The sequence below is a fragment of the Prenolepis imparis genome, unplaced genomic scaffold (genome assembly GCF_030444845.1).
Source record: "Prenolepis imparis isolate NDT839.2.m4 unplaced genomic scaffold, iyPreImpa1.0 SCAF_5, whole genome shotgun sequence".
In the NCBI taxonomy this organism is placed as follows: domain Eukaryota; kingdom Metazoa; phylum Arthropoda; class Insecta; order Hymenoptera; family Formicidae; genus Prenolepis; species Prenolepis imparis.
Genome location: NW_028141163.1, coordinates 7,677,143 through 7,693,172, shown reverse-complemented (window position 1 = coordinate 7,693,172; position 16,030 = coordinate 7,677,143). Strand labels below are relative to the sequence as shown.

The 16,030-nt window shown below is 33.5% G+C and overlaps 3 protein-coding genes across 9 annotated transcripts in view; 1 reads left to right on the top strand and 2 right to left on the bottom strand.

Annotated features, from left to right (window-relative positions):
• LOC145936259 (PI-PLC X domain-containing protein 1) overlaps nucleotides 1-3,455 on the bottom strand; it is a 4,813-nt gene extending 1,358 nt beyond the window's left edge. The window contains exons 1-6 of one of the 4 annotated variants that reach the window (XM_083038288.1): nucleotides 3,080-3,455; nucleotides 2,636-2,817; nucleotides 2,006-2,188; nucleotides 1,187-1,418; nucleotides 454-807; nucleotides 1-81 (exon numbers count right to left, since the gene is read on the bottom strand). The exon at nucleotides 1-81 is cut by the window's left edge and continues 107 nt beyond it. In XM_083038288.1, the coding sequence (XP_082894414.1) occupies nucleotides 1-81; nucleotides 454-807; nucleotides 1,187-1,418; nucleotides 2,006-2,188; nucleotides 2,636-2,684 (899 nt within the window). In that variant the 5' untranslated portion in view covers nucleotides 2,685-2,817; nucleotides 3,080-3,455. The remainder of the gene's footprint in view (nucleotides 82-453; nucleotides 808-1,186; nucleotides 1,419-2,005; nucleotides 2,189-2,635; nucleotides 2,818-3,079) is intronic. The other 3 variants (XM_083038289.1, XM_083038290.1, XM_083038291.1) reach the window with 3 other exon arrangements.
• Kair1d (Kainate-type ionotropic glutamate receptor subunit 1D) overlaps nucleotides 1-16,030 on the top strand; it is a 384,639-nt gene that overhangs the window by 11,234 nt on the left and 357,375 nt on the right. The window contains exon 4 of the mRNA XM_083038994.1: nucleotides 13,269-13,313. The gene's annotated coding sequence lies outside the window, so the exon portion shown is untranslated. The remainder of the gene's footprint in view (nucleotides 1-13,268; nucleotides 13,314-16,030) is intronic.
• Notum (palmitoleoyl-protein carboxylesterase notum) overlaps nucleotides 4,301-16,030 on the bottom strand; it is a 209,316-nt gene continuing 197,586 nt past the window's right edge. For all 4 annotated transcript variants that reach the window (XM_083039013.1, XM_083039012.1, XM_083039014.1 and 1 more), the window contains 7 exons: nucleotides 9,989-10,358; nucleotides 9,252-9,312; nucleotides 8,935-9,164; nucleotides 8,195-8,404; nucleotides 7,812-8,103; nucleotides 7,329-7,642; nucleotides 4,301-7,077 (listed from right to left, as the gene is read on the bottom strand). In XM_083039013.1, coding sequence (XP_082895139.1) covers nucleotides 6,749-7,077; nucleotides 7,329-7,642; nucleotides 7,812-8,103; nucleotides 8,195-8,404; nucleotides 8,935-9,164; nucleotides 9,252-9,312; nucleotides 9,989-10,355 — 1,803 coding nt within the window. In that variant the 5' untranslated portion in view covers nucleotides 10,356-10,358 and the 3' untranslated portion in view covers nucleotides 4,301-6,748. The remainder of the gene's footprint in view (nucleotides 7,078-7,328; nucleotides 7,643-7,811; nucleotides 8,104-8,194; nucleotides 8,405-8,934; nucleotides 9,165-9,251; nucleotides 9,313-9,988; nucleotides 10,359-16,030) is intronic.

Below are 16,030 nucleotides of genomic sequence, written 5' to 3'. Positions count from 1 at the left end.
ATTAACTTTTCGAACTCTCGATGTAAAATAGCTATTAATTTTCGATGTCTGTTTGGCCTACCTTCGAAGCCCACGGGAAATCTATTTGTTAATTTCTGCATTAATATTATTATTATACAGAGTTTGGGTATAAACATATTTATTAATAAAATAATATATTTTATAATAAACATTTTCAACAAATAACACAAGATGATATGCAAAAGTAAAAATTGAAAAAAAATGTGAAAGCTAATTCGAACAAAAGCGACAATTAGTTAGCATTATACAATATATTTAAGCATTTTTATCTAATTTTTCGTAATATATGTAATTCCTTTAACGACCATTTACTCGAATTTTACGAATAACGCAAATTCCATTTAGAATAAATGTGTGCTTCCGTGAATTTAAAGTGTACGATGCAATATTCTAGACAACTAATAGAATCTCGTGTGTATAATCGCGACTTACCTATGAAAATCCATAATAACAATTTCACCCCTCGCCGCGTCCAAAAAGTTTCTCACGTCCTTTAAGATCTCCGAAAGAGGTGTGATGCGAATGACATCGTGGTTAACCCAAAATCTACTCACATGGTTGGATTCTTCGTCGAGCGCGGTGCCGTTCGGTATCGATGGGTAATATCCAACCCTGATATCCAAATATCTTATACCGTGCACCAACTGCGTCCAAACGTCGCGATCTTGCGTTAGCAAATATCGCTGAAAGGCATCTCGACGCGTCAGATCGCCATGCTTGTAACAGCCAGAATTATGTGTCCCGGGTATCATTAGGCTGCCGATAGGAAGCATGCCGATTTCTCTCCTTTGGCAATATAAGGAAACATTTTCTCGATATTAACAGACAATATTAATATATAATTACTAAAGAAACTCATGCATAATTATTATTGATCGTCAAATTAATATAATAGGTAATGCAAAAAAATTACAAACTTATATATTAACATTCATGTTACATAATGAAAATGTATGTCTAATATTAGAGACTAATATTTGTAATCCATTCTTTCTCAATTTTTCAACTTTTTATATATTTTTACATATTTTCGCGCTTTATTTATTCTTTTTGTCACTTTTAAAGTATTTACTAGCTCGTTTGAAAGTATAAATTGATTTGGAAACTTAAAAACGATAACACCGGTAATTTATAATATGTGCTTAAAGATATATAAAAAAATTACCTCATATCATACATCCAAGTTGGCCAAATCTGTAAACAACTCATAGAGAACATGTGATCATCTTTGTAAAGAATTGCATAATAATCGAGACAATGTGGTCCTGGAAGAGTCGCCCCATCCTTTGTATCCCATCCTCCTGGTAATGGTGGTCGACCGACAGTAATATTTGTCCTGTAATATCCTCGAGGACGTTGCAGGGAAGTCAAGATCAATTTAGGCTTTATCATTTTATCTGGAACAAGTAAATTGCGTCAAGTTTTTCGATATCCAAAATTCGATAGATTTATCATAAGAAAATATGATAAAACATTGATATGTTCGGTTTCGTGTTGATTCATTCTCTTAGATAAATCGGATTGAAAACGATTCAAAACTATTGAGAGATTCATTTCGAGCGGATCAGTGTTTTCAAATTGAATGCGATAGGCGGAAGAGAGACTTAGCAAACAAGTTTTAACGACAAACTCAAAGCGCTTCGACGCGCATAAGCTGGCGATTTGTATTAAGCAATCAGCAATCAGTGAAAGATGAAGGCAAGATAAACTTATAAGTCTCAAACTTTGTTAACAGCACTTCTAAAAGAAATAAATTTAAATATTTATTTGCAGCAATTAAAAACTATTACACGCTGGGTATCGTGTATTATATTTCTATAATAAATTATGATAATAAACATTTTTAATAAGAGAGAGTATTGTTGGGTATGCGGAGTTTAATACGTAAATACAATAAGAGATACTACGTTAGTTACGATTTTGTTTAATCACTATTCTTAGCAGTAGAATACAATATGCAAGAGAAGCAAAAAAAATGTATTACTATGTGCTGCTAAGGGGTCAGCAGTGAAGACCTTGATATGAGTATCTGAATATTTTATGTCCGCTGGACAATCAAATTCCCAATTTACTTCTAATTCCGCATCGACCACTTTATCGCAAGCAGCAATTGGTCTCCATAAAGAGGAAACCGTGACCCACACCTTTCCACATTGTCCTGCCAATACTAAAAGCAAAATTAGAAAAATAATTTAGAAGATACAATGCACAATATCATTCATCACTATAACTTGATGTTAAATAATATATTTTTAAAATATTAGATAAAAATATTTACATAGAAAATTTTGAGCAAAGAAGCAAATCTATACAAATGTTAATAATATTTTTTACATATCTTTATATTTTTTACATTTTTCAAATTTTCTTTGCAATATTTAAACAAAAATTAGTATATTTATTTCAGTTATGAGAAATGTGACTGTAAAAAAAATTTGCTTTTTATTCATATACATATTTATAATGTTACATAATTTCGATGATATATGTGAACTTCTTTTTCAACCGATTAAAAATAGGTTGTTTAAAATATACAGCATTTTGCACTTCCAATAAAATAATATAAAGCTAAAAAAATCATGTTACATAAACACGATAATTAATTTACTCTCACCAATGTCGCAGAAGACATGGAGAAGCAGCAAAACAATCCCTTTCTGCATAATTAAAACGATGAGAGATTTCAATCAAAATTATCTATCTATCGCTTTCAATCTTCCAATATCAGCAATCGTCGTACACGTATTTTAATCAGACAGTTTCTTATCTGTTCGAGCATAACGATTGACACGAGAGCTAAAGTTTTCGAAATTTGCAATTTATTTACGCACCAGCGTGCCGTCAAATCTTTGTTAAATAATGATAAATAATTTTTCACTTTTGGAGAATTAAGAATACTTTCTATTCAAAATACATTTAAAAAAATATAAAAATATAGAAAATATAGAAAAGTTAAATAAAAATTAAATAAAAGAACATAGGAAAATATTTTTTCTCTCTTTCAATTTTCACTTTTATATTTTTAGACCAGTTCAAGTTAAGCAAGAGTGGAACTCGCCATCAAATTTATCCACGTCATTGATAATAATATGTGTTTCGTATCGAAAATTCATCCCACTCTGTCCGCGAGTGAAAAATTATCCATGCGTAATGGAACGTGCGATTTAAGAAATACAATTCTCCTCCACCACCGCGTTCAACGATGATGATCGATTTTTTCGATTCCTTCGATCACGTCTCACTTTTGCCACGCATAGAAGGATCTCTCGATCGGGTCAAACATTATCGTCGCATCGGGAAATCCCGAAACGCGCGAAATAAAAATCGTGCGAAAAAAAAAAGCGAATTCAGGTGTCCTGCCAACAGGCGCGGTGGACAACCCAGTGACTGAACGATGGACAGTCGAACAAGCTACCAGTAACCGGAGTAGTTTAATACAGAGCCCGCTTATGGGCAATATTCAAGCACATTGCAGCTTCCATCCTTCCGTCACTTCCTCGGACACATTAATTGAAGGGACCAGGGTTCGCTCATTTCTTCCTTCTCTCTTCTCTCACGTCCGCCTCTCTATCATATTGACTATCAGCTACGCGCGTATACCCGGGGTCGGACCCGGTCTGATCTGTCGACATTAAATACCATTTCCTGCATATGCCGTCGTAAAATATATATAGTTTCGAGGGAGAGTCGTCGATGGATGCGAGCTCATCCGACCGATCGCTAGAGGTTGGGAAAACGGATTCAATTTCTACATTGAATTATCGCCCTCGTGCACAGGGGACACTGCGTGTCAGGAGGGAACGCGTCGTGAGAGCAAACAGGCTAATCGTTACGTACAGGTAGAGGCCGAACGTATAGAACGCGATTTATCGTTTGACGATTTATCGTTTGATTTTATGGAGCATAAAGCTACATTTAGTTGGGATAGATCGATCGCGAGTATGTTACAAATCTATCTGTCGATTTCGCGTTGCAATATGCGTATAATAATATTTTGCAAATGTGCTCTCGCGTGGAACTTATATTATTGTGACACTTTCAATTAAAATATTTCAAGAAAAATTCTTCTTTATAAGCTATTCGTTACATTTATAAAAATAATTAAAAATATACATCTTTATTTGAATTATGAAATAATAGATGTGATAATATGTAGATTTTATTAAAAATTATTGATCTGTACATAAAGACAAAAATGATTAATAAATAATATGAATAAATAACTAACCATCAACTCAATACAACAGATATACAATTTATTTACAGTGTCATGCTTCTTTAAAAGATAACATTACATATTATACGATATACGCAAATAAAAGGTGAAATATAGAAATATCGCAGTTATATTTCGATCGCATTCACGACCAGAAGATGTGGTCATAATTTAAAAAAAGAGAAAATAAATTAAATCTCAAAATGTAATTTCCAATATCAATATCTATATTATTCAATTTCGAATATCAATATCGATGGCATCAATGAAAAGTATTGTAACTGCATTTTTAGACATTTTCAATTATTTTACAATGTTATTTTATGAATCGCATAAAAAAGTATTGTAAATCTAATCCATGTACGTTTTATATTAAGTTAATATTTTATTTTTATTAAAAAATACTGTCAAGAAGGAAATTATTATACAAATAATTCTTCTGAAAAATTATATAGTTTATATAATAATTACGATACTTTTCATTAATACTGTTAATGAGTTATATATATATGTATGTATACACGCGACGAAAAATTACATGTCGCTGTAATCGCAAACTACGCTACGTTAAATAAATAACACATTACCTGTTATTTACAGGACATAAGACATAAGTACAATATACTTTTACGCGCATTAACTTACAATAACTGTTCTTATCATGATGCTCTAAGCTGACAATTATAGTACATAAAGGACGTTAATACAATTTGATTCGTTGAGGTAGATAATTTAATCAGTCTATGAAGCTACTTTGTCGGTCGTTGAATCGTTGTTGTTTGCTGGTAAATTTCCGTACCGACATTAAATTAGAAAATCAGTCCCGTTTGCCATTGAAAGATCCTTATTCGTACAGTCTTTCGTGTGTGTAACTAATTTAGACTCAAGTGATTTCAAGAGATAAACAAATTAGATCTCAGGTGATACGCAAATTAAATCTTTGACTGATATAGTGATGAACACAAAAATATCGAGATACACATTAAAAAGAGGATTTTTTTTAACAAAAAAAAAAAAAAAACCGGTCAAAATTAAAAGTATTGCATTGGAACAAATACAAGATTGAAAAGGTTTTTTTTAATGGCATTCTTGTCCGATATCAGCGATAAACTGTACGCCGTGAATTAATTTGTAGAACATAGTTACATCCTTGGTTATTTTTTGTCTATAACTATAATAAATTAAAATATTCATGTAACCGTATAGTTATAATGAAATATACACTTTCTACACGCCAGAACTCTCGTCTTCTCTTATTCGCGTCGACAAGATCAATCGAAATATTTATTCTTTCGGTTTTCTCGTCTTTTTTCGCGAAACAAATTCTAGAAACGAATCATCAAAGATTCTTCTATAAAGTTATATACATTCATTTTGGTTGTACGCGTAACATATCTCTAATTTAAGCGTGCCGATTTCGCTCGCTGCCTGTCGCACAAGAAAAAAAAATTATATACTTTATCTGTTTCTCTGAACGCGGGCCTAATATTCATCGGCGATCAAATGGCAGTCTCCATTTTTTAAATCTACAATACACAAAGATATCCAACATAAAGATTGTCGTCACAAGCTTAAAAAAAAATATTAATAATAATATTATTTTCTCGAGCTTTGGCTAAATATATATTATCTGATAATTGTCCATTATTATTTATTATCGTAAAGCTGTAATGCGAATATTTGAATTTTACCCACTTGCGTGCTTTTCCATCGCATGTGTGCTGATGGTTCACTTATGTATGACATTATTTATATTTTACAAACCTCAGTACTATTTTATATATCGCTGAGGTCATTTTACTCCTGGTTCTTCATCTCGCCTTTGATCGCTTTGATGAATCCTCTGTTTACTCCTCTTTCACTCAATTTCCCATGAAAAAAAATTTTCCATTATTTCTTTAACTCTCACGATTGTTCGTGAACTTTCGTTTGACTTTTCGGATTCTCTCGTCATTTCTTAAAGGGTGAAATTTATAGAGGACTTACCAAGAATATAAGACAGAGATGTAGATCAAGACACATGAATATTCTTATTAATCGATCTGGTGGAGGATGATTGAAAAAATTCAAATTTAAAGTAGATTTTAAAACAAGTTGCGCCTAATTTATGCGCCTAGTTTTTTAGTAACCCGTTTCCTATCTAAATTTTAATTTTAATTTTAATTTTAATTCATTCTCAAGTTATCATTATATTAGAAGAAAGATAGAACAAGTTATTTTTTTTTTTTTTTTTTTTTTTTTTTACATATCTATATGCCTAATTTTTTCACAGATATTTACTGCTTTTAACTCTGAAGTTATTAACAGTGAATATATCCTCTCGAATTTAAGTAATATACTACATTGATACCGACGAAATCGCTGATACGAATCACTCCACGTCATGAAACATAATATATATACATATTTTCGGATTGTACGTAAATATCTGACTTCTCGAATATGCCAACAGAGATATCGGTAAAGCAAGCAGGAGCATTCTGCATAATCATTACGATAGAATGCCTTTTGCTAGTTTGCGCGTTGTGTCAGAAGATTCACCAACTTCTCTTGGTCCATACTAATCAACGTATGTATATCAATACCGAGAGCGTTCGCGACGCTTTTCATGTCCAGACCGAAGCTCTTGAGCAATTCGATAAGATCCATTTCCTCGCCCGTAAAGGGATTATGTAACTTGGGACAGCTATGGTTACATTGCGGCCAAGTACAGCGCTCGATCATACGGAAATGGCAGTCCTCGACGCACTTCCGTTTCTTCGACGGTATTACCGATCGCTGCGGTCTAGTGCCGTTAAATATGACTGTATGATTGTTGCCATTAATTTGCTTGCGACGACCTGAAAGAAAATTTACATGAAAGATATATTCGTTAATGCAAAATCGCGTCAAAAATTAATTTTTTTTGGGGGGGGGGGGAGAGATTGATAATATATTTCGAATATTAATTTTATCGCGGATGCAAACTGCAAATGAGTTTTAGATTCAATTTGTTTTTATAAAATTGTATGAAACAGCGTTAAACTATTCGAAGAATGTCAACTGTTATTGAACAAGATTCAAAACATGTTTGCGCACTGCTAAATCTTACCGGCGCCTTTTCTTTGCTCGTGCTTCTCTTTCTGCTTTAGCCTCATCTCCTCTTTAGCCCTCATCCTCTCTCTTCTTCTGCCTTTGTATTTCCTTCGCCTCTTCTTATTCTCCCGTTCTCGAATCGAGCCGGATGCCGGTGTTCTCTTCAGCGTTTTGCGAACGACAGACAATTGAGCTTTTTGCGTTTCCGTAGAAGATCCAGCTTTGCTTTTTCCTTCGATCGACGTACCGTTTCCCTTTCTGATACCAGAACGCAATAGCTTTTTCAGCGACTTCCCGCACGGTTGATTGGTCTCGATTTGCGAATGAGTGCTGCAGCAAAAAAAAAAAATATTACACCTTCGAGATCTCATCGATCGACATTGATTTATTTGTCGAAATAAACTCACAGTAACTAACGCTGCAAATATTTTTTCGACAAACAATGCAACATCTATTTTTTGTGTCTTTGATCGATGATTCATACCACAGATATACTCACTTATTGTATATATTGTTTCTACGATGATTTCCAATCGGCATATGATCCCAACAAAATAATGCCTGTGCAAGGGAGACTTCATCTATCTTAATCATTTTCCAATCTCTCTTCGTTAAAACACTATGACTAATACAACTCGGGGCAAAAACTGCGGTAACATTTTCTAATGTATGCCGTAGAGTGTCGCCCATTTTATGTATATAGTCCCATTCCTGTCTCGTTAATGGTGCAGCTACATTGTAGGCTCTCATCTGGGCCTCATCAAATATCCATTGGAAGACAAACAACGGCACTAGAATGTTAAACAAAAATTTAAAAGTTTCTCTTGAGATATTTTATGCTTAATGCAACTACCAAATTTTCTTCATAATACATGAACTTACCAGACAAAGTTGGATAAAGTCGATATCCAAAGAAACATCTCCACGGTTCTTTAGGATATTTAAGCACGCAATTGCGAGGCAATCGCGACTTCCACAATTCCATTCCATTTTGTATCGCATCGACAGGCGACAAACCTTTCGGAGGGTAAGGTACTTTATCAAGAAACCATCCGGAATCCGACACACCGCGTATAACAATGTGCCTCAAGCCTGCGCGAATAAATAAATCTTATCACTTTTATCACAGATAATCAAACTTGAGATAAATTAACGAGCTCGTATACAGAAGAGGAGTGTTTATCCATTTTGAAAATATTTGAGTTACGATCTGCAATCTGCACAATATGATTTTTATATAGGCTACTCTTTTCTCCTTAAATATTAAATTAAAATGCTTAAGCCTTAAAAAAATATCATATTATACTATTCCATCGTACATATGTAGAATATTAAAAAAATCATATTATATATATATATTTATGATTATATATAATATGATTTTTTCAATAATCTACATATGTACGATGTATGTATATGGTTGATATACGATGGTTAAATGATAATATTGACAATAAATATTCATGTTTTATCATGATTCTCATTTCTGATTCACCTAACTAATTTGTCGAATAACAAATATTTATTATCGGGAAAATTGCGGACTATTATCATAACGACGTCGAGAGCTGTTTAATTGAGAAGATAATTAATTGATAAATCGATCTCTGGATGCATCATACCCAATTCATGGTGCACTAGATTCTGAACGCGATCCAAATTCAGCATGACGCCGGTACCGCCCGCGCTGCTGCCGGCCAGAAGAAAGGCGCTCGCGTTTTCGAGGCCAAGGGGAACCAAGTCCCGGACGACTTGGCTCACGATCTCTGCCCCCATAAATGAGAACATATCGTCCGGCGCTCTGAATGCCCTGGTACCGCTCCAGCTATCGCTCGTGCAATAAGGCACAAAACTGTGGAAGCGATAACAGCATCGTTACGGAAAAATTTTGCTTGTGGCGGGACAACACGAGCTCGATTATGCGATGGACAATACCTACACGTGATTCGCACCCCAAAAGAATGGATTCTCATCGGGATTCGGCGAGAGTATTCCACCCACTGAAAAAAAATTTGTGAACAATTTTATTTCGGCAGTCAGTGGTAATATATGTATATATAATTATATATACATGTGTGTGTATTAGTTTACAGAATCGTTATTTTACTAATCATAGATATTGAAGAACAGATTGAAAAAATACAGATCATTATTGAATATTAAAATTCATACAGGCAAATTAAATCTTAAGATTATGAATATAAAAGATTCTTATTTTTCGATTAATTTTAATTGAATCTTCTTTAACAGAGATTTAGTATAAGACTCAATTGCCAAGAGATATTTAATGCTAATTAAAAGATTATTAAATTATAAAATCAATGACTCATTGAACATCCGATGATTAAATATCCTATATAAATTCTAATATTGAAAGAATTGAGAATATATGTTTGATACATATAAGTTGGATAAAAACAAGATTTGCGTCATTGCAATAAATTACTATCCACAACAAAGCATATTCTTACATATTGACCTGCATCGCATAATATATATATTATTGAAATGAACCGTGCGAGGTAATGCGAACGTTCAAGAACGCGCATTCATCATGGAGGATCACGTAAATTAATTTGCGATGCAGCGCGAGCTTCGATACTCGGATGCACAAGCAGAAAATCATTTCCGTTCCACGCGACGTATATAATTATAAGCTATCGAGCAATCACCCACCATCGCGTGTCTCGGGCCACTGAGTTGACGTCATCAGATGCCGTACTCGCATCCATCTAGCCCTGCAGCTCTTTTGATCGTAGCAATACCAGCCGCCCTCCAGGTACATAATCCAGCGCCTAGAGCCATGAGACTTTCGTAGATAGAAACCGGCTTGCGATCCGTCATTGCAAGTGATCGACCTGTTGCTTAGGTAGACTCTCTTCAGGCCCCTCTGATCATCTAGCCCATACTTCCCCAAGATGCTCATCAGCTTCTGTATCGTGTTACTCTGAATATCCGCCGGTGAACTCGAGGAAATCGAGACTGTATTCGTGAACTTGTCTTCGGCAACTATCGTTAGGCTCAAAGCCACTAGGTACAGCATAATCTAAAACACGCGAAGTCTCGATAATGTATCGAAATTTATCTTCAATTTTTCTTTATATTTTCTCAACAATCTCAGTTGATTAAATTTTTTATTGCGAAATCAATTTTATTGAAAAGAGATTCTTCTTTCTTGAAAAATAACGTAATATCAGAAAGAGGATATACACACATAAAATATATGTATATATAATAATTATTATTCAAATAATTAATATCTAACACAATGCTAAAGTATCAAAATAATTTTCTTACTGAATGGCATCTTTAAGTATCAAGAATAATTTTTTATATATGTATATGCGAGACTTAATATTTTTCATATATATAAATAATAAATATTTTAAATATTACTGTGAATTTGAAATATCAAGATCGAAAGTAACATTTAGAGCTGATACTTTACTATCAATTTAAATTCATAATAGATATGTTGAACGACGAAATTATCTATATCATTTATATTGATAATCCTTCTATGCTAATTCTTACATGTCCGATAATATTGTCGGTGACATTAATGATAAATTTCCATGATTTTAAGCTCAGAAAAGGTTTTAAAAAGTTACGAGACAATCATCATTAAACTGCAAACTGTTTTTAAATCAATTATTTTGCTATCTTGTTTGCATATGGAAAACAACTTTACTTAAAAAATTGCCGCACATATACATAATAATTATTATTTGATTAATTAGTATTTTATTCAATTATTTTATCGAACGTTATTCGAATCAATGTTCATCAATCCTCGGTTCTCGTGGATGGACTTGTTTTCTTTTTCGATGATTTTTATATGAACGTATCGTCGATATCGGGCCAACACATCGCGGGCTACGTTACAAACGAGCAACCGCAGGAATAATTTAAAAAACGACGATAACGACGACGCTGAGCTACACGGCGCCACTCTCTCTCTCTTTATCTCGCGTCCGACTATCATCTCTGTCGGTGTTCTTGGCGTGTTTTACCGCAACAACGTTCCTCCACCGTCCCTCGGCCTCCTGTCTTTCTTTCACGAAAGCGACTACTTAAGATCAAGTTCCAGCTTCCAGAACGGTAGCCGGCGGCGGAAACACCTCGGAAACAGAAGCTCGGTCTCGGTCTCGGCCGAGATGAAAGGCCGCCGCCAACATTGCAGATAGCAGGAAGGAGAAACGTTGTTGCGACGCAATTATGATCGGGCATAATAGGCCGCAAACGGCGAATTGGGTTCCGCTCCATACGGAGCAACGGAAGCAAAAAGGAAAGGAAGCTCACTGCTCTTTCGTCTTCGCCTTTGCATCGCGTCGATGCCGCGAAAAGAACGCGCGCGATATCGTGATTTTGCACCGCGACTGCCGATCAGCGGCCGAGAATTGTCTCGCGGTTAGCGCGAAAGGCGAATGTCTTTAGAATCTTATCGATCGTAGTACACTATGATCTTCGAAACTAACGGCCGCTTTCTGTGTCACATTTTTTCTCGCGATACAAATTATAAAAAAACCTATAATTATATATTCATACAAAACAAGAACAGTAAAGTTTCCTTCGATTATAAAAAGTCTTTGATTAAAAATTGGATCATAAATGATTGTGGTGAATTAAGAGTTTCTGAGCAAATTAAGCTTGAAAAGTACATAAATAAAAGAGATAACATGAATAACGAAATTCTTTTTGTTTAATTTAAAGTGGGCTTTGAAGTGGGCTTTAGAGAGAAATTTTCAATTTTTTATTTAATTAAAATATCAATTAAATAGTTGTCATACATCTATAGCATCTAGATTTCCGAAGCAACATGGGCTATTTTTTTATTCTCTCTCAAAAGACAATTTTTTTAAAATGCTGTCAGCTATAATTATCTCTTTTGGCCTTTGTGCGCGTACAGCCACCTATACGCACACACACATTCACATACACGCACACACATCTTTGTACATACACAGCAATAATTTTGCAATAATTATTTTATAATGAAAAAAATTCTTAGAAACACAGAGTGTTGATGTTTAAAAATTACTATCAAATCGCAATATAATTATAATTTTCATATTTTTTTAGATATTTATAAAACCATTTTTTTTTATAGAATTCAAAGGTATCTTTATAGGAGAAAACCTGTTCCTTACATAAGTTTTTATGTAAGACGACAAAAAAATTCTCTGAATTGTAATCTTATTTTTTTTTAGTCCATAGAAAATTCTTAAACTGTTTAGCTCGATTGTTCGAAATCTCAGGATGACGAAACGTTTTAGATTTCTTAAGAAATTGAAGACAATTGAGCGGAAAACGTTTCACGGTTCATCGACGTTAAATATCGGGAGGATAATACCTCTGTTACTGTAAAAGTTAAAGGTGACCGAAAGTGGCATGATTCCTTCTTGTCGTATACTTTTCGCGTAACCACAGATTATCGGGAAAACGTAGCGACAGACTCGAAGCGATTTCAAGAATCCGCGTTGAATCGAAACTTTTGGGGAGGTCGTAAATAAAGTAGACGACTCGGACGGGTGAGCTTCCATTTTGCGCTTAACCGCTTTATTATGCCGTAAATCAGTTCGCTGGTGTGAGTTCTCGAAGGGTAGTTCTATGTTACGCTCTGAGTAAGGATATTCAAGAACTATCGAGAAAAGAGGATTGAAAAGCCGCTTTAAATCGGAGGATTTGGCAATATTATCCTGAAGCAAATGTTTTCATTTTTCGGCGGAATGTTAACTTGTTTTTTATGATCTCTCTTAAATTCATGATTTAGTCTTTATAATGTTTATTATTAAATAATTAGAACCAATACAAAATTATTTCATATTTATATATCTGCTTTATTATTGTACTACATTATTGAATATAATGTTTGGCGCGCACAGTAATAATTTTTTTGAAATATTAAATATTTTGCACGTTGCTATAATTTGGATTTTATATTTGTGTGTTACAGACAACGTAGCTCCAAAATCAACTTTGCTGTGACGCATCAGTGTCGGTAAGTGACAAACTTTTAATATTGAGGTAACACATTTCTTGCTACTGTACATTTTGAAACGATCATAAATGTGGAATAATTTTTTTCGATTTGTTGAATTCAAGTTTTAAATATTAATTGTTATACAATTAATAACTGATGATTACAACGCTTCGTTCGGCGCTTTTAAATTATAATTGGAAAACCAGTCATATAATCTATATAGATTACAAATCTGCTTTTATTTTTTATTAGAGACTAACATTTTATTTGAAAATTTGCAAAACATATTTAATATTTATGAGATTTTAAAATTTCGCTTCTTATTTTAACTGTGCGAAATATGATGGATTAATTTTTTATAATAACATTTTCATTAACTTCATCACTCACGTTCAACTATCATTTAATCATATCTCTTTTCTGAATACAATAGTTTCTATTAAAATTACATACATACTGTATGGACTACTTTTGCATAATTTAGAGCTTCCTCTCAAGGAACACGTACTATAAGGTGTGTTAAGGATCCTCGCAATTCTCTCTCTCTTTCTCTCCCCCTCTTTCTCTCTTTCTCTTTCTTTTTGCCGGCTCTGTAGCCGGCGCATTAGAGGGTGTCCTGGGCGTGAAGGTGTCCGTCATAATTTGCCACCCGGCGCATAATCCCCGTGACAAAGGCCGACAAAGTGATGGCTGTTACTTGGACTGGCGGCACACTGTATACTAGCTGCAGGGAATCTGGTAGCAGGTAAAACGTTTAAAGATACCGTGTGCCGCAGTCAAAGAGATGAATCACGCCGTAGATAAATGACCGCGATCTGAAGCGCTTTTTACAGCGAGGCGAGGCAAGGTGCGATGCACTCGTGGCATTTGTGCCAGAGCTCTGGGTATTTGCGCATCGATCGATATTTTGTTATCACGAGTACACGTGATAGTAAGAGAGAAAGAGAGAAAGAAAGAGAAACTTTTCGCTGCAAAATTTTTGTTGTCGCCTTCCTTAACGAAGGTATTTCCTTAACGATTTTTATCAGAAGATTTCATTGGAAATAACTTAATATAATACGTAAAATTTACTCTTCTTTTAATTTGTCAATATGTCACATATGTTTCATATTCTTTCAATTGGCGACTTTAGATTGGAATTTTTGGGTGGGAAATGTGAATAGAGAATCTTTAGATTGTATAATTAATAATAAATATAGTTCATCTGAAAGTAATAATTATGAAAAATTTTACGATATTAGAGTTCTACATTTAATAATTTTTCCTGTTGTGGAATGAATTTTATATAATTTTCTTTGTTATAATAAATCTATTACGATTTTATAAGCTGAAACAGTCATACAAGTTTAATTATTAACGGATAATTGTAAACATTTCTCATTGGGATCATTTCCGATCTCGATTCTCGCAATATTAAACTCAGCTTCACTGCCCGATATTGATACGATTTTACTCGTTTTATATTTTTATTTTATCTCAAATGTACAAATTCTTCTTGAAATTTCTATATCTACGATATACATTTTTTAAATTTCTGCACGATTTAATATGCGCATGCTTTTCCAATTTTTTTTATCAAAAATGAAATAATAAACGATTTTTTATATGACTGTATTTTAACTTAATTTTTATTAGCTATACGAACACGCGAAATATACGCGAAATTAAAGAGTCTTAATAGAAATAAGATATTAAAAAATTTTTAATAATCCTTATTTGTATGTATATTACACAATTGTTGGAAAATTATTTCGTTTAATTAAAAAAAAAATTTTACTTTAGCGTCCAAAGTTTCCATTTTTAAGGCTGTACTTTAAAGATTGTCAAGTTTTAAGAGAATAATAATATTATGACCATGATTCATATTTCTCATAAGCATCATATAATTGGAAAGTTTAACAATTATTTTGAAGTCGTATCAATATTTTGCAAATAATATTTAATAAAAAATTTAACATTAACATTAACATTAGATAAAATTTACACATCTTTAAATTTTATCGTTTCAAAAAATATAAAACAAAAAGGCAATCGATCTCTTTAATTTTTTTTCACGTAAGTAAATGATCTTGGTACTTGAACATCGGAGCAGAAACGGCAATGCCCTGTTTTACGATTCCCTTCTCAACAAAAGAAGCGTTCGCTTCCGCGAGATTAAGGAGCCGGCTGATCCGTCTCCGCCGTCGCTAATTCATTTGTTCCACACCTGATTCTCCCTCGAAAGGTTGACTGACTCTCCTGGCTGGTGATGCGTGGCATTCCATCGATGCGGCGTGCGCGAATGTACACGTATGAAAGAGGACATAGAGAGGGAAAATTTATTCATACTTTGGGACACGGGTTCCCTAAGAGCATATAGGAAAGAATGAAATTGTAAAAGTATATATATGTAGATAATTCATTGATACGCTTAAACATGTTATCCCCCTTCCTCTTTTTCTTTATCAAGATAAGATGTATATTTTAAATATGCAATAATAGTGAAGAGACGATGAAGACAATCAGAGAATTATATAAATGTACATATAATTATGTATGTTTTGATTGATTTATATTTACGTAGACAAGTTTAATTTTTAATTACTTATAGGTACACAGAGAGAATTTTCTTTTATTGTTAGAGTTTACCCTGAAAATCATGATAATCGTGGGATAATATGGGATGGAAAGAATTTTATGAGAATTTCTCTGATTAATACTTATCATAATAAAAATAATAATATCTATTACCACTA